Source organism: Silurus meridionalis, chromosome 3, assembly GCF_014805685.1.
Source record: "Silurus meridionalis isolate SWU-2019-XX chromosome 3, ASM1480568v1, whole genome shotgun sequence".
NCBI classification, from domain to species: domain Eukaryota; kingdom Metazoa; phylum Chordata; class Actinopteri; order Siluriformes; family Siluridae; genus Silurus; species Silurus meridionalis.
The window spans coordinates 2,843,514-2,864,313 of record NC_060886.1 but is presented as its reverse complement, the minus strand read 5'-3'; the positions used below and the strand labels follow the sequence as shown (position 1 = coordinate 2,864,313).

The window sequence follows — 20,800 nt, the reverse complement described above, 5'->3', positions numbered from 1 at the left end:
ACTGATCCCCATTGTTCTAAAGTAACCAATTACTGATCCCCATTGTTCTAAACAAACCAATTACTGATCCCCATTGTTCTAAACAAACCAATTACTAATCCCCATTGTTCTAAACAAACCAATTACTGATCCCCATTTTTTTTAAACAAACCAATTACTAATCCCCATTGTTCTAAACAAACCAATTACTGATCCCCATTGTTCTAAACAAACCAATTACTGATCCCCATTGTTCCCAACAAACTAATTTGTATAGTTTCCAAGATAAACACAGATCCTCATTCTTCCCAACAGAAAAGTCACTGATCCCCACAGTTTCAATGAAACCAATCACTGGTCATTATAGTTCCCACAAGGCAAATTCCAATCCCCTTTGTTCCTAACAAACCAAGCGACTAAACTGTCCTCGGAGGAACACCCACAAAACTAATATTTTTATATAATCAAAAACACCTTATACACGATAATACTGAGCTGCACCTGCCTCTAATAAAGGACAGTATTTAAATGCTGCCCTGTCATTGACAAACCAATCACATCTCAGAGGGTGTGAATTTTAAGCCATGCTTCTTCTACAGCCAGGTGCCACTGAGGAACTGCTGGAACGAGATGAACGTGCTGAAACCTGCCATTTCAAGGTTCACTCACATAAACCTAATCTCGAGATAACCACACGGAGGAGATAAGATAAAGGCTCAAATTGTCTTTCTGACATGACCTAGAGAAAGTGGTCATTACGGTATATTCAGCCATAAAACAGGGGTTAAGTGTATGAAAGGACAGGAAGTGGAATGTATAGCATGAACATGAGGAATTTTCTTTAAATGACTTATTTGAGGTTAATACGAAAATGAAATTCGGCTTCTTTGACCCTTGAAACGTAGTTTCACGAAATCTCAGGACAACAGGGCAACGATGAACCTTAGGTTTATAATATGCGATAAAACGGGGACAAGGATCCTTAATAACTGGAAAGTGTTCAAATTTAATTGATTTGCTTCCTGAAAACTAAACACAAACCCACAATGTAAAAACAAACTAGCCTGGAACATGAAAATCCAACGTTTTATTAAGTGGTTCAGTTCATTTGGCTCTTTGGGTCTCTAAAACCCTTATCATTGATTAGTCCAAAATTGGACACCATTTGTTTGTTTATTGAGAACAGGATTTACTTTTAAAACAAATTATGACAAGTCACATGTCTCAGTCCTAAATCTAAGAAAAATACGGCCAATATTTAAACTTTTACCTGATGCAATTAGCAAATCATATATCACCAGGACCTTGACCGGGATTAATCCCTAATGGCAGATGAATGAATTCATGTTAATGAATAGCTCAGATGTTGAATACAGATTTCCATGGAAACATCAGGATAAATTACACGACAGTGGTGGAGAATAATGAAGTAAATTATTATTACTTAAGCAGCTTTTTCACGTGTCAGTACTTCACTAAATTGTTTTTATTCGGGCAGATTTTTACTGTAACGTCACTACATTTCAAAGTCAAATATTTGACTTTTTACTTAACTACATCAGTCGTTCCTCTTTATTTATGAGGATAAAAACTGGTCAAACTGGTGAAACATGCAGCGAGTCACCAATCAGGATTGAGCGCACGCTCTGTTTTACACGTGTTCTGATCGGCGCTCGGTGTATCTACTGATCACCAACATACAGTTCAGCATCAGTTCAACATCAAGCAGAACATTTAGAGAGGAATAAATGATGAAGAAACTCCAGACTCGAACTCGCCACAACACACGTGACCTCATTTACGGGATTTATTTAAGTAGTTATAAAAAAGGTTTTGTGTTCATAATCATTGTAATAAAAAATTAATCAGTGTTTGAGTCATTAATATCATTCTATTAATAGATCAGTGTGCTGAGAGTCACATTCGAATCTTTTCACATCAACTGAGGTGATTAAGTAAAGAATCTTGTGATAAAAAGGATCATAGGAACATTAGTGTTATAATAATTTAGTACTTTAAAAACTTCAGTACATTTGAAGGCAAAAACTTTTGTACTTTTACTCAAGTGAAAGTTTAAAGGGACACATTTAATGAAGTCATAATTTACTGAATGGATCTACTTTTAAACAACAAGAATCACAGCACTACTTACTGTATTTTCAAAAATCAGAACATATATGTGTGTTAACCCATTCACAAGTGACACGTCTCCATATTTTAAACAGCAACCCACATTCCAAGTCCACTCTACTTGTACAAGGTTCACAGCTGGTTCGAGATGAACTCTGTGAACCCCCAAAGGCGCAAAAACATGACAGCAGTGACTTCGCTTTTGGTTTATGTAACGTGACGTTTGTGTCCCAGCTGTGTCTTGCAACTAAAGTGTCCTAGTCTTTTCGCAAATTACAGGCAAGCATTGCAACAGCACCAGGTGTGTTCCTTGTAAAAACACGCCGCCAACATACACTCGTATAATGTCAGCATTCATTTGAAAGGAAACTCACAAGATTATGTCATAGACTGATTTTCTTGTACTTTGATTCGCCAAGATCACTTACGAGCCTAAACATTACGTAATAGCAAATAGGTTATAGTTTCTTTAAGCATTTAGTCTCTTTGCATATCCCAGTGATGTTAGGAAGCTGGGGTCAGAGTACAGGGTCAGGAATGATACAGATCCCCTATCAAAAAAGCCTCTTGACTTGACTCTTGACTTGGAGCACAGAGGTTTAGGGGCCTTGTTCAAGGGCCCCAAGAGTGGCAGCTTGGCGATTCTGGGGCTTGAACCCACAACTTTCGGACCAGTAACCCAGATTTTTAACCACAGACCTCCCACTTTCCCAGAATGAGTCGGATCTTAACCCCTAATTCGCCTGTATTTGTTTGTAGGTAATCAAAAGCCTACAGTATGTTATGTGGAAGGGAGATTAATTGTCAAGAAAAGCTAAAAAAAAGAAATCATAATGAAGCAATTCCTGCAATGAACCTGAGGACTTACTAATCTAACTGATAACATTTACCAAATGAAACCCAAATCAGGATATTATTAGGTCTAAGATGGATGGATGGCACCATTGGTTCCCTCAGGTTTAGGCCACTCTGTCTACTATTCAGTGGTCTACAAAAGTCTCCCCATGTAGTAGCCCTGCTGAAGGGAGGGGCTATGGAGGCTCATTTGCAGTCACAAGACTGCATAGACCAGAGTGTGTTTGAAACTCCAGCTGATGATATAGGAAACTTACAGACTCAGAAAATTCAACATTGCCAAGCCTTGGTTTACTGAGAACTGAAAAAAGGAAGTAGCCTACAGAAGGGAAGGTGAGATCTACAATGACAAGGCAAGAAAAACAGAGTACCCAAAAACAAGTATACTAAAAAGCAAGTTCTCATCTAATGACCAAACATCAGCCTGGTCTTCAAGACTCCACCAAATCTGCCAAAAACCAACAATTGGGTAATGACCTGAATGTGATGGAAGGAATGTAGGTTCTGGGATATGACCAGGTCTCAACCGCCTGTCTAAAGTTCAAGTGCAGGACAACAACTCTTATTCTTCACTCAGATCTTCACTCAGATGATCACTGGAGCTGTGTGTTGTCTCATCTCAAATCAAAAACCCAATCACATACCAATTTCCTCCCCAGCCCATTTCTCTTATGTATAAAAGAGATAAAGCAGGTGAAGCTCAATGAAGCTCACTTTCTGCACATCCATTACTGCCTGGCTTGGCTCTGCCACTCAAAAAAATCAGACAAAAGATAAAACTGCTAAATGTATCAGCATCACCAACCTGCCCACTCTCTAGGACCTGTGCTCATCCTAAATCAGGAAAATGGCAAACTTTATATCTAAAATATAAATAAAAAAAACACTCTGGACAAGTCCCGCTCATGGTAGTCCTCAGGGCATGTGTTAAAGCATCTCAAACATCCAGACACAAGTACAGGTTCTTCGCACTAGCAGTCATGTAGGAAGTCAAGTGTCTCATCTTGTCCTTCAACACCAGCTCCATAAAGAAAAAGCCCTTTACCACGCTCTACAAAGTGAACCTTCGGAAGCATTCTGAGCAGCTGCATCAATGCCAGGTTTGGGAATAGCGCCATTTCGGATCGCAAGACCCTACAGTGGATAGTAAGGACACCCGAGATCATCAGTACGTCCTTCAAAACGCTGCATCCACAAAGCCACCAGCATTGTGTCTGATCTCACACACCCCTCACACATACTCTTCACCCTTCTGCCGTCTCAGACCCTCACAGCCAGACTGTAACAGTTTCTTTCCACAAGCCATTCGACTACTCAATACAGAGGGACAGGACCTGTCTCTGTCTCACCCACACTCACACACACTCAAATGAACAAACGTTGCACTTTATATTGTGTCCTAGTTAGTTTTTGATTTTTCTTGTTTTAACACTCACTCACTCACTCACTCACTCACTCACTCACTCACTCACTCACTCACTCACTCACTCACTCACTCACTCACTCACTCACTCACTCACTCACTCACTCACACCTGTACAAATTGTATAGTTAAGGTCACCCTTGTTTTTATAACTTTTATTTATTTTTATTTTTTATTTTTTTTTAAATAAAACTGGCTTTCGATTCTCGTCAGTAACCTGAACCAAACTTGCTGAAACCCCGACTCCATCTCACTCTTGTATATACAAGTTGTTACAATCCAAGATTAAACAGTGACTCAGCACTGTTTTTATTATTTTGTGTCCTAGACCTTGAACTCTGGGAACTCTGTTGAGAAAAAGGGAAATGGAGACTTTATTTTCCCGTTTTTACCGCAAACATCACTGAGAAAACGTGAGCTTGTGAAAGTTTCAGAAAGAAGTGACTAAAAAACAAATAACACTATAAATTAATTAGTCAATACAAATGTTTTTATGTTTCAGAACAAAACAAATTCTGAATTACAAAAGTAGAAAATCTTCATCCGTACACTTTTTTAAACACACTGATTCAATTCCCGTAATCCACACCATGCTTCATACAACGTACGTCTCTGTTCCTTTATATTGTTAAAATAACGTTGACATGACATAAAAAAATGCCTCTGTAAGAACAAAGGTTTGTAGACACCTGACCATTAGATTGGTATGTGGTTCTTTGTCAAAAATGTACAGTTATAATAACCTTCATTCTTCTGGGAAGATGTTCCTCTAGATTTTGTGGAGGTTCATTCAGCCAAATGGATGTGTGTTAGTAAAGCCAGGTAGCGATGTAGTTGAGGAGGTCTGAGGTGCACTCGGCGTTCACATTCATCTTGAAGGTGTTCAATAGGGTTGGAGATCTTCCAAACCATGTAAAGCCTATCTCCATGGAGCTGGCTTCATGCATGGTCATGCTGTGGAAAAGGTTTGGGTCTTCTAGTTCAAGTGAAGGGAAAATGTTTTGCTACCGCACCCAAGGACGTCCTACACAACTTCGTGGGAACAGTTTGCAGAAGGACCACACCTGTGGTGTCCCAATACTTTTGGGCCATAAAGTGTATTTATTACTGATTTTAAAATCGTAACCTGGTTTTGATGCTTTTGGGCATCTGAATAATAGTATCAAGGTGAATTCAGAAAACTGGAGACCCCAGAGGTGAACCTGGAGAACATGTGAAAGGCATGCACGGAACCCTGAAGAGGTGCGAGATGATGATCTTAGCTGCTTTTGCTCAAAATGGACATATTTACAAAACTCCAAATCAAAAGCACAAACGTTTTATATATCCAAAATACAGTTTCATGTAACACTGGCAATCATTTCCATAAGAACCGTGTGTGTGTGTGTGTGCGTGTGTGTGTGTGTTTCGGTTGCTAACAATTGACACAACTCGAAACCCAGCTAAAGTCAGTCTTTCTCACTCTCCTCAGTTCCCTTTCCTCCTCTTTAGAGAGCTGCAGAGACGGCTCCAGGACGGAGCCCAGAGACCGAACGTCCTGCTGACGCTCGCTGGTTTCCATTTCTTCCTCCGAATCATCTTCCTCCTTCTCGCTCTCTACTTCCTGTTCGAGGGGCTCCTCGTCTTTTCTGTACAACAAAACATGAATGGGGTCAGAGGGCGCTGAAGATTAGGAAAAAACAAAACAACGCAGCACTGATTCTACATTCTACATGATTATACATCAGTACACAAGTGCATGCAGACACTTCACGGGCAAAAGTTTGTGGACACCTCATTTTAACATCCCATTCCAAAAGTATTGAGGCACCCGACTTTTCCAGCCATTTTCCATCCAGTATTCCATTTATTAATCAATCTATCCACTTATTAAAAAACCCACCCATCCATCTATAAACCCATCCATCCATAAACCCATCCATCCATCCATCAACCCATCCATCCATCCATCTATAAACCCATCCATCCATCCATCCATCCATCTATAAACCCATCCATCCATCCATCCATCCATCTATAAACCCATCCATCCATCCATACACCCATCCATCCATCCATCTATAAACCCATCCATCCATCTATAAACCCATCCATCCATCTATAAACCCATCCATCCATCTATAAACCCATCCATCCATCCATCCATCCATTAATCATTCAATCAATAAACCCATCCATCCAACATTCAATTCATCAAACAATCCACCCACTTATTCATAAATCTATCCACCCATTTATCCATGTCTATTCATCCATCCATGTCTATCCATCCATGTCTATCCATTCAACCATCCATCCATCCATCAGTCCATCCACCCACTTATCCATAAATCGATCCATACATCCATGTCTATCCATCCATCCATCCACCCACCCACTTATCCATAAATCCATCCACCCACTTATCCATAAATCCATCTCTCCCGCCCTCCCTCCCTCCATCCATTTATCCATAAATCCATCCACCCATCCATCCACCCACTTATCCATAAATCCATCTCTCCCTCCCTCCCTCCCTCCCTCCCTCCATCCATTTATCCATAAATCCATCCATCCATCCATCCCAGATTGAACTGGAATGCACACTCCAGAATCTAGCGGAACGTCTTTCCAGAAGAGTGAAGGTGATAACAGTAAATGGGGACTAAATGTGGAATGTGAAGCAGCACATACCAGTCTGATAGTCAGGTGTCCACTAACTATGTCTATGTCTATAATTTGTAGCCTATATTATTGTAGACGTGACCGGAGTCACTGCTGAGAATGCTGCACACATGCATATATTAAAGAAATAATTGACTATAATTAGGCAGAAGATAATGTACATCTTATTTCACCTACAGAATCACTATTAATGACGCTGAGGAAAAGAAAGGTGGCGTACCTGCTCCCGGTGGAGATGAGGAGAGATCTGACGAACATCGAGCACAGGACCGAGGCTGCAGGAAGCACGTGAGCTGGAGTGTGGAGCAACTAGACGGCAAAAAAAGCACATAAATTTCCAAGCACATAAAATAACGCTAAACTCAATACACACCCGGTTTGGATACAGAATACGATGAGTGTACAGCTAACCTCGTTGACAGTCGTGGATCCTTGAGGAAGCTGAGACGGATCATCAGCAGTCTGACCGGAAGCCGAATCGTCCTTCTCCTGAGCCGGGTTGTGTTTCCCCAGCAGCAGGTAAAACGGCGTAACGGCCACACTGTCATCGACCAGCAGCTATAGAACACGCATTTACACACATACATCAAATCAGTGCTATAATGTGAGTATTAACATAATTAGGTTTATTCTGAATAACATTTATTAGATATTTAGGAAATAATAATAATAATAATAATGTTTGTGAGGGGGCCGTGCGTTATAAGTCAGAAGGCACTTATGTAAATTGTGACGTGACGTGTGTTGATTAAACACTGACCTGTTTCCTCAAGTTCAGAATTCGCTCATCCTCTGCTCTGGTGCTGAAGGTCAGTAAGTCCTGAAGGAAAGTGAAAGTGAGGATGATGGGTAAGAGAGGACACACGGCTGATCCACAAAGGCTATAGCCACCTACTGCATGACCAATCATTTCCACAATACACTTAATGGACAAAAGTATTTGGACACCTGACTCTTCCAGCCATACGCGGTTCTTCCCCAAACTGTTCCCACAAAGGCACAGACTTGTGTAGGGCGTCTCTGGATGTGGTAGCATGAAGGTTTTCCTTTACTTAAACTAGAAGACCCAAACCTGTTTCAGCGTGACGATGCGCTCGTGCACAAAGCCAGCTCCATGAACATCTAGTTGGAGTGAAAATATCTCCTGCTATTGAACTCCAACACTAACACATTCCTGCAGCTAAATCAAGACCAATCTCCACAAAATATCTTATGATCAGGTGTCCACAAACGTTTGCCCATACAATGTATTAGTACAAAGTATTACTTAGTAAAGTAATTCCATATGGGTTTATATACAACAGCATACAGTGAACACGTCTGTAGCGTCAAGGATAAAACTGGTACCATGTTCTCCGTGAGGAAGTAAAGGCGAGATCTGTTGAGCCACTGCGTTCTCTCGTCACAGCTATCCAGCGTCTCATCTCTCGGTGCAAACACAGAGTGCTGAACTTTTCCCGAGCACACGGCCTTCTGGGTAAACAGGGGCCTCGGCTCACTGGGTTTGAAAACAAACACTGGACAGAGAACAGATGTTTGTTTAGAATCGTGTTCACCTTTTAGTCAGTTTGACCCCGGTTTTGCTCCACAAACCCCGGGGTCACAAAACCTAATCCCGCTTCCTCATAACCACAACCAGTCTCTTTACAACCCCAATCCCGCTTCCTTATGACCACAAACCCGTCTCTTTACAACCCCAATGCTGCTTCCTCATAACCCCAATCAAGCGTCCCCATCTCGATCTCGCAATTCTGACTCCCCTCCCTAATCCTGCTTCCATAACTCCTTAATCTCACAAATCACACATCCCCCATAACCCCAAACCCGCTTCTTCACAGCTCCAATCCCCCCTTCCTCATAACCCTGATCCTGCTTCCTAACTCCTTAATCTCGCAAACCCACTCCCCGTAACCCCAATCCCGCTTCCTCACAATCACACTTTCCTGTAATACCAGGTCTTGCATTCCCCAAATCCATATTCCAATCCTGTTTCCTCATAACCCCAATCCCGCATCATCATGACCCCAAACCCAATTAATCTTGCATTCGCACTCCCCCATAACCCCAATCCCGCTTCTTCACAGCTCCAATACCGCTTCCTCATAATCCTACTTCTCTAACCCATTGATCTTGCAATCCTGCCTCCCATAACCCAATCCTGCTTTCCTAACTCCTTAATCTCGCAATTAATCCCACTGCCCCATAATCCCATATCCGCTTACTTGTAATCCCAAACTTGCTTCTTTACAACCCTGATCCTGTTTCCCCATACCCCAATCCTGTTTCCTTAAAGCCCCAATCCCACTCTCTCATAACCCTCCAGTCTCTGAAGCAGCTCTCTAACTTTAAAATGACTGAAGGTTTACACCAGATTAGTCTTTATTTGAGCAGTTTCTCAGGTAAGAACTGGGCTGGAGAATGTGGTGATGAATAAATAAACTCCACACACTGCACTTCTGTGTTTATATACTTACAGTCAGTGTTTTCAGAGTGGTAGCAAAAAGCAGCCACGTTTTCAGAAAGAGGATCTGACCGCAGCATACACACGTCCATCGACGTGCTCCATTCCACTGTGAAGAAACCACAGGGTCAGTCAATACAGCTGACCAGACACACACACACACACACACACACACACACACACACACACACACACACACACACACACACACACACGAAAAACACCAGACTGTCCACAAACACTGACCAAAGTCCTACTCAAAGTCAGGTTTGTTGAGACAGGTGTTCCGTTGGCACCACATTTACTTACACACACACATTAACACACACACACACTACTAACATGTGCAGGTGAGAAGGTTCCAACAGCACAGCAGATTTTTCGTGGTGGTGCCGAGCAGGTATTTGGAGCAGCTCAGACGTCCAAAGCAGAGATCCCTGTAGAATAAAAGGTCTTCAATTAGCTTTTTTTAAAAAAAACTCCAGCGTTTACATGCTCACATTTTCATCACTTCTTTCAACAATCACTTCTTGCTACACTTACACACAATACACACACAGCTGTTTATTCACCATGTATGAATTTTACAGTGGTGGATGAAATACACAAACCAGACACTTGAGTTTAAGTAGATCCACTCAGTAAAATGTGACTAGAGTAAAAGTGTCCCTTAAAACTTTCACTTGAGTAAAAGTACAAAGGTTTTTGCCTTCAAATGTACTTAAGTATCCAAAGTACTGATTTATTACAACTATAATGTTCCTATTATCATTTTTATCACAAGATTCTTTACTTAATCACCTCAGTTTATGTGAAAAGACTCGAATGTGACTCTCAGCACACTGATCTATTAATAGAATGATATTAATGACTCAAACACTGATAAAATTATCATGAACCCAAAACCTTATTTTCAGTAAAATCCTGTAAATGAGGTCACGTGTGTTGTGGTGAGTTCGAGTCTGGAGTTTCTTCATCATTTATTCCTCTCTAAATGTTCTGCTTGATGTTGATCTGATGCTGAACTGTATGTTGGTGATCAGTAGATACACCGAGCGCCGATCAGAACACGTGTAAAACAGAGCGTGCGCTCGATCCTGATTGGTGACTCGCTGCGTGTTTCACCAGTTACGTTTTTACCCTCGTAAATAAAAAAGAACAACTGATTTCACTGAATGTAGTTGAGTAAAAAGTCAAATATTTGACTTTGAAATGTAGTGACGTTACAGTAAAAGTCTCCACAAATGCTTCAGTAAAGTACAGAGATGTGAAACAGCTGCTTAAGTACAGTGAAGAATTACATTTACTTCATTAATGTTAACTACTGGAATTTAAATTGGTTGTATGTAACTTTTAGGAATTGGACTCTTCTAGTTATGGCGCAACTTTAAAAAAAGAAAAAGAGTGTAAATGAAAGATAAATACATCCTTATTGATTGGACGGCCTGAATTCCCAAATTTGCAAAGAAAAGCCATTAAAGGATGACCACTCGGCGTTTCTCGTTAGCAAATAAGCGGTGCACTTTTTTCCGTCTGAAAAGCTAATCTGCTCTCTAAATTCGGCCAACGTCAATAAAAAACGATTGTAAATCCAATCAGGTCCAATCTTGACCTTTAGACCGGGTTGAAAAACAGGGATGTCCACAAGGAGTCACAAGTGAAAGTAAAGATCGATGTGGACGACACGTGCAGCTTTGCCTCGGAGCAAAGTCCAGCAAAATATCTTCTTTAGCTGATGAAATAGCGTGAATGTGGCATAATTGAACTGTAAAACCCCACCTGATTAACCCTGGAGGTTGGCACAGTGTGGTCAAAAGCCCCCAGGTGTCCACGCTCCACACAGTCACCACCTCCCCGAAGCTCACAGCCAGCAGGGAGCCGTCAGCTGAGAAACAGCAGTTGGTCGGGTGAAAGCAGTGATAGCTGCCCACAAAGTCACATGACCAGGAGGCCTGCTCCTCTGCGGAAAGAAAACACAAAAGCTAAGCTGAGGACAGGAAACAAATCAGGGCTGGGAACGTTAGGCACAATTCCAGGTTGGAAGAAGAATGATGATAAAAAAAAAAAAAAAAATCTCCCATGCACTTTTACTTCCCTTTTTACCTAAAAAAAAAACAAAAAAAAAAAAACGTTTTCCTAGGAACCTTTTACACTGATTTAATTCACGAAGGCTGTAACAACGCTTAAGGGTTCGCAAATCCATCATGGTCAGGGGCTGCGTGTTCACAAAGCTTTCACACACACAAAAAAAACAAAACAACGGACCCTCAGATGAAGTGGTGCTGTCCGAACAAACTTCATGCTTCAGTTACTGTACAAAATTCTATACTTGTGTATTTGTAGGAGGAGAAAATCAACAATGTTTAGATTGCTTTAAAGACAAGATATGCCTGGTTGACTCTTAAACCGAAACTGCAACTGGAAAAATGACTCTCTTCATTGCCAAATGATTCTCTGTATAAGTGGCCTTTATTGACTCTCTCCACGGCTACATGTTGGTCTTTCTGGTTAAATTATAGAATAGCCTTTATTTGTTACATTCACATTACATTTGTTCTTCGCATATCCCAGCTTGCTCAGAACCTGGGGTCAGAGCGCAGGGTCGGCCATGATACGGTACCCCTGTGGCACAGAGGGTTAAGGGCCCTGCTCAAGGGCCCAAGAGTGGCAGCTTGGCGATACTTGAACCCCCGACCTTCCGATCAGTAACCCAGCACCTTAACCATTGAGCTACCACTCCCCTTGTCCTTGTTATTATTGTCTTTGTGGCCTAAACGACTCTCTATGGGCGGTCCTTTTGCTTCTCTCCATTGCTACATGACTCCCTTTGCGGTCTAAATGACTCCCTTTGCGGTCTAAATGACTCTGTGGCCTACACAAATGACTCTCCTTACAGCGCAATTGACTCTCTTCATGCTCTAAATAACGCTTCATTGTGAAATGATTCTTATTGTGGCCTAAATAAATCTCTCTGAGTGCCCCTATTGACTCTGTGTTCTAAATGACTCTCTTTGTGCTCTAAATGACTCTCTTTGTGCTCTAAATGACTCTCTTTGTGCTCTAAATGACTCTCTTTGTGCTCTAAATGACTCTCTTTGTGCTCTAAATGACTCTCTTTGTGCTCTGTGTACTTTGGCTCTTCATGGTTCAAGGAGTCTCCTTGCAACCTACATTATTTTGTAGCTTACATCAATCTCCTTATCGCCTATTTGACTCACTTATTGGCTTAATGACTCTCTTCCTGATTAAAATGACTCTCCATGTGGCTTACATGAGTCTGCCATGTTTAAATGACTCTCCTTATAGCTTAATTCACTCTCTCCATGGTCCAGGTTTTTACTCCTTAAACTTTGACTAAAACTGTCTGAATAATGACATAACAGCTCCATAACAGCGCCATAACAGCGATCTCTACACATTATGCGTACAGTAGAGACAGGATTTTAAATGCGTACCTTTGTGCACTGTTACAAGCTCTTTATTAAATAAAGATGTGGAGAATAAAGTAAACCAGGGTGTGGGAGGTGGAACTCACTCTGTGTGTCCGAGACTGAGCCGAGCAGCCAGACTTTGAACTTGCCGTCCTTGGCGGTGGTCACCAGCATGGTGGTCTCTGAGGCAGGGTTAAAGCACATGGCTGTAATCCTGTCGTTGTGGGCAGTCGTTATTGTGGTGTTGAGTTCAAAGCTGAGGAGGAAGAAAAAAAAAGGTTAGAGCTACAGAAACAGGGAGGGTGGGGGTGCAGGACTGTTTGAATAAGGAAATATGGCTGTCTGGGAATTTCATCCAGAATTTTAAAAGACGTACCTTTGTGCACTTTCGTCATATCCCCAAAGTTTGAGAGAAAACTCAAGACTGGAGCATCTGGCGCCTCTCTCCTCCACCGTAGCCAACCACGAGCCTGTGGTGTCAAACGCTGCCTTCACCACGTCAAACTGGTCCAAGCCTGCCTCATAGATGTACTCCTGCTGCACTATGTCAAGCTGTAAGAACAAGAAGGAAATTTGAGCATCAGCAGACTCTGACCGTTTAAGACCTGGACTCCATAAGACCTCTGGTGTTCTGTGGTGTCTGGGACCAAGATCTCTGCAGGAAAGTCCTTTTAGTTGTACAGTTGTGTTCAAAATTATTCAACCCCCACTGAAATTGATTGTTTTGGTCGGTTTGACATTGATTATGATCATTCAGTCATCCTGCTTACAATTAAATCAAAGAGGCACGTGTAGGTCAGACAAATATAACAACATTTATAATGAAATAACCACAAATGTCTTTTCTGAGCTCACATCATTATCAGTTTTATTCAACCCCCAAGTGACATTCAATCTTAGTACTTAGTACAACATCCTTTTACAGTTATAACAGCTTTTAAACGTGAAGCATAGCTTGACACAAGTGTCTTGCAGCGATCTACGGGTATCTTCGCCCATTCATCATGGGCAAAAGCCTCCAGGTCAGTCACATTCTTAGGCTTGTGCACTGCAACTGCTTTCTTTAAGTCCCACCAGAGGTTCTCAATCGGATTTAAGTCTGGTGACTGCGATGGCCACTTCAAAATGTTCCAGCCTTTAATCTGCAACCATGCTCTAGTGGACTTGGAGGTATGCTTGGGATCATTGTCCTGTTGAAAGGTCCAACGCCTTCCAAGCCTCAGGTTTGTGACGGACTGCATCACATTGTCATCCAATATCTCCTGGTACTGAAGAGAATTCATGGTACCTTGCACACGCTGAAGCTTCCCAGTACCTGCAGAAGCAAAACAGCCCCAAAGCATGATTGACCCCCCGCCATGCTTCACAGTAGGCAAGGTGTTCTTTTCTTCATAGGCCTTGTTCTTCCTCCTCCAAACATAGCGTTGATCCATGGGCCCAAACAGTTCTAATTTTGTTTCATCAGTCCACAGAACACTATCCCAAAACTTCTGTGGTTTGTCCACATGACTTTTGGCATACTGCAGTCGACTCTTCTTATTCTTTGGGGACAGCAAGGGGGTGCGCCTGGGAGTTCTGGCATGGAGGCCTTCATTACGCAGGGTGCGCCGTATTGTCTGAGCAGAAACTTCAGTACCCACATCTGACAAATCTTTTCTCAGTTCCTCAGCAGTCACACGGGGACTTTTCTCCACTCTACGCTTCAGGTAGCGCACAGCAGTCGAAGTCAGCATCTTCTTTCTGCCACGACCAGGTAGCGTTTCAACAGTGCCCTTTGCCTTGAATTTGCGAATGATGCTTCCTATGGTGTCTCTTGGTATGTTTAACATCTTTGCAATCTTCTTATAGCCATTACCCTTCCTGTGAAGAGTAATCACCTGTTCTCTTGTCTTCCTGGACCATTCTCTTGACCTCACCATGTTTGGAACCACACCAGTAAATGTCTAGAAGGAGCTGAGTATCACAGTCATTTTAAAGCTGCCTAATTGGTGCTTATTAGGCTTTATTGCTGCTCCCTGATATCCACAGGTGTTTTCAATACCTGATTAAAAACACTTCATTGAACCTCTGTTCTTCAGAGTGGTAGTCTTTAAGGCAGGGGTGTCCAATCTTTTCCAGAAAGGGCCAGTGTGGGTGCAGGTTTTCATTGCAACCAAGCAAGTCTACACCAAATTCTACCTGTTCAAATCTAATTATCTTAATTTTCAATGACTATCAGGTATGACCATTGATTGGTTGGAATGAAAACCTGCACCCACACCGGCCCTTTGTGGAATAGATTGGACACCCCTGCTTTAAGGGGTTGAATAATTATGTCAATGAAGAATTCACAAAAGAAACATTTACTACTGTATTACAAAACTAATTGATGTCATTTTAGTTGCATATGGTTCTTTAAGAAGTCCTTGTAGGATTTCATTCTGAATACAATTACAAATGTACACTAAATTCCCTAAAACCATTTACAGCATTGGGGGTTGAATAATTTTGAACACAACTGTAAATGTGGAGCCTAGAAGGACCAGACTTTCTTTTCAACCATATCCCACAAACGTTCCACACATTGTTGAGGATCTTGGAGAGACCTGGAACCATGTTCCTCAAATCATTGATGTCCAGGAAGCTTCAATCAAATTCCAAGGATTCCCAGCAGATCATCACCCCATCATCACACTGCCCCCACTGGCTCACCTTCTTCCCATAATGCATCCTGGTACCAACCTTCCCCAGGCCTACTCAAGCACATGACGTTGAACCGTGATTCATAAGACCAGGTCACCGCCTTCTATTGTAACAAAGTTTATTCTGATGTTCATGTCTAGTGTAGGAGCTTTTGGTGGTGTCCAGGTGTTTGCATGGGCTCTTAGACCGCTCTTGGCTCTGCTTCAGTAAAACCAGCCTAAACCTTTACAGCAGGTTGTGCTGCAGGAGGTCTTCGGTCAGATCAGGAGGGTGGGAGGTGGTAGCTTAGTTGTTAAGGCATTGGAGTTTGGATCTGAAGGTCACAAGTTCAAATCCCAGCCACACCAATCTGCCACTCCTGGGCACCTGAGCAAGGGTTAGCTGCTAACCCTATAGCTGCTCAGGTGTATGAATGAGATCAGTGTAAGTCGCTCTGGGTCAAGGGTGTCTGTAAAACGCCATACATGTAAACCAATTTTAGGGAAAGGGGCGGCGGTGGACTTTACACCAGAAGGTCATGAGTTCCAATGCCAGATTCGCCTTTAAACAAAGCTATCGCTAGGGGGCTCTTAACCACTTAACTGCTTAAGAGTAATTGTAAGTCGTTTTAGATCGGGGCATATGCCAATGCCATAAATGTAAACGTATGCATTGAGGCCACATGATGAGGCCCCTGTCACTTGTTTACAGGTGTCCTATTTTGGAACGTGTTCGGTAGATACAAACCCCTGAACACCTAGAAAAATCCCTGCAGATTCTCTAAAAATTCTCGTCTAGACGTCACAATTTGGCCCTCGTCAATATTCTTTAGACCGTTACAGTCGGCCAAACACAAAAGTGCACATTCACGTTGGACAACAGCAGAACATGTTTTAAACTCGGTCTGAAGACCAGACTGTGTGCCGGCAGTCTGAGGGGGTTTCCATTCCCTAGATATTATTAACTCTTCAATCCCTCCAAAGCCCTGCAGAAGCATGACTAGGCAGGTTTCATGCTCAAACAAAAACACATAAAAAAAAAGAAAATATCTCTGTAGCTCATGTGATCTCACATGAAAGATGCTTACACCATATTCCCCTTTTCCAGTGGAAACCTGCGCAGCACGGATTGTAACATGTGATAAGTCACGACGCACAAATGGTGCAGTGTCAACAATGTTATAAAAAATATATATATTAAAGAAGAGGACATGATTTTGGGGTGTGTAATGTACAGTGTTTTTAAACAATTAATAAAATTTTTGTGCATTTACAAGTTAAACTGTGCAATATGACCAGGTGCAATTTGTTCGACAGTGTAACTACTATTATCTTTCTTGTTTGTGTTGTGTGTTTTGTGGATTTGTCTCACACTGTCTTGTGTTGTCTGTCTGCACTGTAAGTAGCTTTATGTTGTTTACTGTAGCAGCAGGGCTCTGGAGGAACGTTGTCTCGTTTTCACTGTGTACTGCAGCAGCTATATATAGTTAAAAAAATGACAAAAGCTTCTTGACTCTCGTTTTTCTGTTTTGTATTTAAATACAGATGTAAACAGATGTGCACATTTTTCGCTGTAACATGGAAATTTCTCCACCGTGGGACGAATAAAGGCGTATCTTATCTTATAAAGCATCGGCCTGAACAAAATCTTCTATAAGTCATAGCTCAGATGTTGGACTACTGTTAGTTCAGATCCCAAGATCACGGTAATGGCTTTGAGGAAGACCCCTAACTCTCAACGGCTCGATGTTGCTCAGGAAAAGTGTGGAAACATCGAGCGATTTATGTTTTTTTTTTTTTTTTTTTTACAGGAAAGTGCACGATTCCTTTTATTCTTTTTGCTTGCTGCGTTATACCATGTGCTACTACAGCAGTAACTTCTGTTTTCAAACGCGATTTACTGCGGCTTTACTACGTTCAGATGCTCGTTTTTAACGTCTCTACATTTAATTTATGCAAATTCATTTAAATATACAAAATTTAATTCATTATATATTTTATTTTACATTATATATATATTTATTATTTTAAGCATGGTTGTCAACTTGACATCTGGAAAAATACAGATGTTGATTTACACACATTGCTTCATCTTGCACACTCAAATGTTTGTTGTGTTTTTAATCTTGATAATGTCTAAATTAAAGGTAGTTCAACTCTATATCTGGATTTTGCATTGTTAATTTTATATAGAAATACCCTAAATTGGGGTTCTATATAGTTATAAAATAAAATACAATTAAAATTTGTAAATAAAATTATTATATATATATATATATATATATATATATATATATATATATATATATATATATATATATATAAATAAATAAGAGCACAGAATCTAAATAAATACCAGTATATATATATATATATATATAAATCAGATTAATTGAATAATCGATAATCGGGGAACTTGATTAATCAGTTAATCAGAGGTACGAGTTCTAGTCTTGTTGTATGGTGAACTTCAGTCCAGACGAAATTGCATTGTGTATGGAATGGGAGTTGGTTATCCTGTTCACCATGTAACCTGCGTGTATAATGACATTGCTACATGGATTCTATCCTTAACTTACTGTTACTGCAGAAGGTGACAGTTTGATGAAAGTTAATACCATTAAATTACCGGGTTTGTTGCATGATAAACTAAAGGAACGCACATGTGCGTCTCAAAATCCTTGAAAGACAAGGTGTTTAAGGTCTTCTGATACTTGTATAGAACATATGATAAAATGTGACTCTTCCTTGTGGCCAAAGCGACTTATTGCAGTCCAAATACCCGTCTTTAAGGGGGTCTATATGACAGAAGATCTATTAACAGAGCTTCAAAAAATAAAAGTAAACCTGCTACAACATCGTACTGGTATTTATTTAGATTCTGTGCTCTTATAAAATCTTTTGTCAGACTGATGTATTAGTTGTAGAACTAAACATGGGCCAAAAGTAATAGGACAGCACTTCACCAAACAGTTCACACAAAGGTGGAGGCGCACTATTGTATCAGGCGTCTTCGAATGTTGTGGCATGACATTTTTCCTTCGCTTGAACAAAGAGACCAAAACACGTGACAACGTGCCTGTGCACAAAGCCAGCTCCATGAAGATATGGTTGGAGATGAAGGTCTCCTGATATAGAGCTCCCAAACATATTGAACACCTTTGGAATGAAAGCCTTGTGGCTGAATAAAAAGCAATAAATCTCCACAAAAATCTAATGGAACGTCTTCACAGAAGAATGGATGTTTCAATAATTGCAAAATTGGACTAGTGTCCATAGTGTGTGTGTGTGTGTGTGTGTGTGTGTGTGTGTGAGAAAAATCATCTAGAAGGCCATAGCAACATGTTAAATAGCATCAATAAACGTAACAAACGTGGACGTACGCTGTAAAGCTGCTTGTCACGCTGTAGAGAGTAAAACTGAAGATGGCCCGGCTTTCCGCTCAGCACCAGAGCGCTGCTGCGTGGGTCAATCATCAGACCCGTGCGAACGGTTTCTCCTGGAAAACAACAGAGCGAGATCTCGAGTTACAGATTCACCAGAGACTCGCTCATTTCGCTGAGTCATGGTGAAATAATGATATCTGAACATGTGTGTGTGTGTGTGTGTGTGTGTATATACACACACACTTACCATGGATGAGACCTTGAATAACCGCAGACACTTTGAAGCTGCAGTGGATGATGGTGATCTCTATAAAGATAACGGAAAAAAAATCAATAAACAGTTTTAGGCGATTTTAATAGAGACAAATTTAATAACAATAAATAAAACAATAAAACCTGTTTATTACATACATTAATTTTTATTGTTTTAAACATATATTTTTGATTACTTAATTAAACGGTATCTCTGATCCTTTTATTCACTATATATTGTTTCGTTTTTTCCCCTTTTTTTGCAAGATTCTTTTGTATGAAATAAATATTATTTTGGGGGAATGTGTGTGTGTGTGTGTGTGTGTGTGTGTGTGTGTGTGTGTGCGGGGTTCATACTGTTGTTTGAGTGACTCGTGCTGTACGTCTGTCCATCTGCAGAGACTGAGATATGAGAAATGGCTCCGCCCAGACGCGGGAGGAATTCCTTCTTATTGACCTCGGCAAAATGCCACTGGACGAGCACAGACTCCACGCCTCCACTCAGCAGGTGTGTACCTACAGGGGGGCAATCGGGGCATGAGAGCAATGGAGAAATGGTACAATCCCAGGGTTTCACCATGTCAAGTTTTAGACTTTTTAAGACACTTTAAAGACCATTAAGAAGGGAATTTAGGACCCGCATCACGACATTAAAACACACACAAATACACTGTTAGAAACTGGCCTTGACCAAGCCAATTTTTTAAGCCAAGTTTCGCTAAACTTACACTTCCCCATAGCTACAAACCAGTTTTACGTCTGTGGTACAATCCAAGAGAGGCAGAAACAGAAAGCTTATCTCCTGTTGCATGTTGGTCTTATTTAAGGTATTTAAGATAAGGAACCAAAAACCCTTTTAAAGAGCTGAAGGAGCATTTCAATAAGCATTAGAGAGAGCTTTGCATGGACATTCGAAAATTAAGACCTGTTTAAACTTATTTAAGTGAGTCTGGATCAGGAGTTTGAGTGTGTGAGTCCGGATGAGGAGTAAATGCGTGAGTCTGGATCGGGAGTGTGAGAGTGTAAGAGTGTAAATCTGGATCTGGAGTGCGAGTCTGGATCGGGAGTGTGAGTGTGTAAATCTGGATCTGGAGTGCGAGTCTGGATCGGGAGTGTGAGTGTGTAAATCTGGATCTGGAGTGCGAGTCCGGATCGGGAGTGCGAGCGTGTGAGTCTGGATCGGGAGTGCGAGCGTGCGAGTCCGGATCGGGAGTGCGAGTGTATGAGAGCGTATCTTACCCTCTGGAGTGAAACACAGAGTGTTCACAGCGTCATGGTGCCAGTGCACAGTGGAATACGTGTACTCTTTCTTCTGATTGAAGTTTCTCCTGTGTACCAGAAACATGTCCAGGTTTCATTTCAATCCTCACAGCGTTTATCATCACTGCCCACACTACTCCTTTACTCCATCTCTTCTCCATTCTAAATGATTTTTAATTCATCTTACCGCCTTCATTTATCACTCAGTCTCTAGTCACTCGTTCTTTTTCATCCTTTTTTCACTGGTTCATCGTCACCGCCTTCGCTCCCTCGTTAACTTGCCTTCTTTTACTATCATT

General features: G+C 41.2%; 1 protein-coding gene across 1 annotated transcript in view; it reads right to left on the bottom strand.

The window, feature by feature from the left end:
- Positions 1 to 5,689: 5,689 nt before the first annotated feature.
- wdr75 (WD repeat domain 75) overlaps positions 5,690 to 20,800 on the bottom strand; it is a 20,773-nt gene continuing 5,662 nt past the window's right edge. Inside the window, exons 8-21 of the mRNA XM_046845833.1 lie at positions 20,481 to 20,569; positions 19,599 to 19,757; positions 19,237 to 19,296; positions 18,987 to 19,102; positions 13,320 to 13,495; positions 13,048 to 13,199; positions 11,292 to 11,472; positions 9,855 to 9,949; positions 9,526 to 9,621; positions 8,399 to 8,568; positions 7,812 to 7,871; positions 7,463 to 7,609; positions 7,272 to 7,360; positions 5,690 to 6,015 (exon numbers count right to left, since the gene is read on the bottom strand). Of these exons, the coding sequence (XP_046701789.1) occupies positions 5,802 to 6,015; positions 7,272 to 7,360; positions 7,463 to 7,609; positions 7,812 to 7,871; positions 8,399 to 8,568; positions 9,526 to 9,621; positions 9,855 to 9,949; positions 11,292 to 11,472; positions 13,048 to 13,199; positions 13,320 to 13,495; positions 18,987 to 19,102; positions 19,237 to 19,296; positions 19,599 to 19,757; positions 20,481 to 20,569 (1,804 nt within the window). The 3' untranslated portion in view covers positions 5,690 to 5,801. The remainder of the gene's footprint in view (positions 6,016 to 7,271; positions 7,361 to 7,462; positions 7,610 to 7,811; positions 7,872 to 8,398; positions 8,569 to 9,525; positions 9,622 to 9,854; positions 9,950 to 11,291; positions 11,473 to 13,047; positions 13,200 to 13,319; positions 13,496 to 18,986; positions 19,103 to 19,236; positions 19,297 to 19,598; positions 19,758 to 20,480; positions 20,570 to 20,800) is intronic.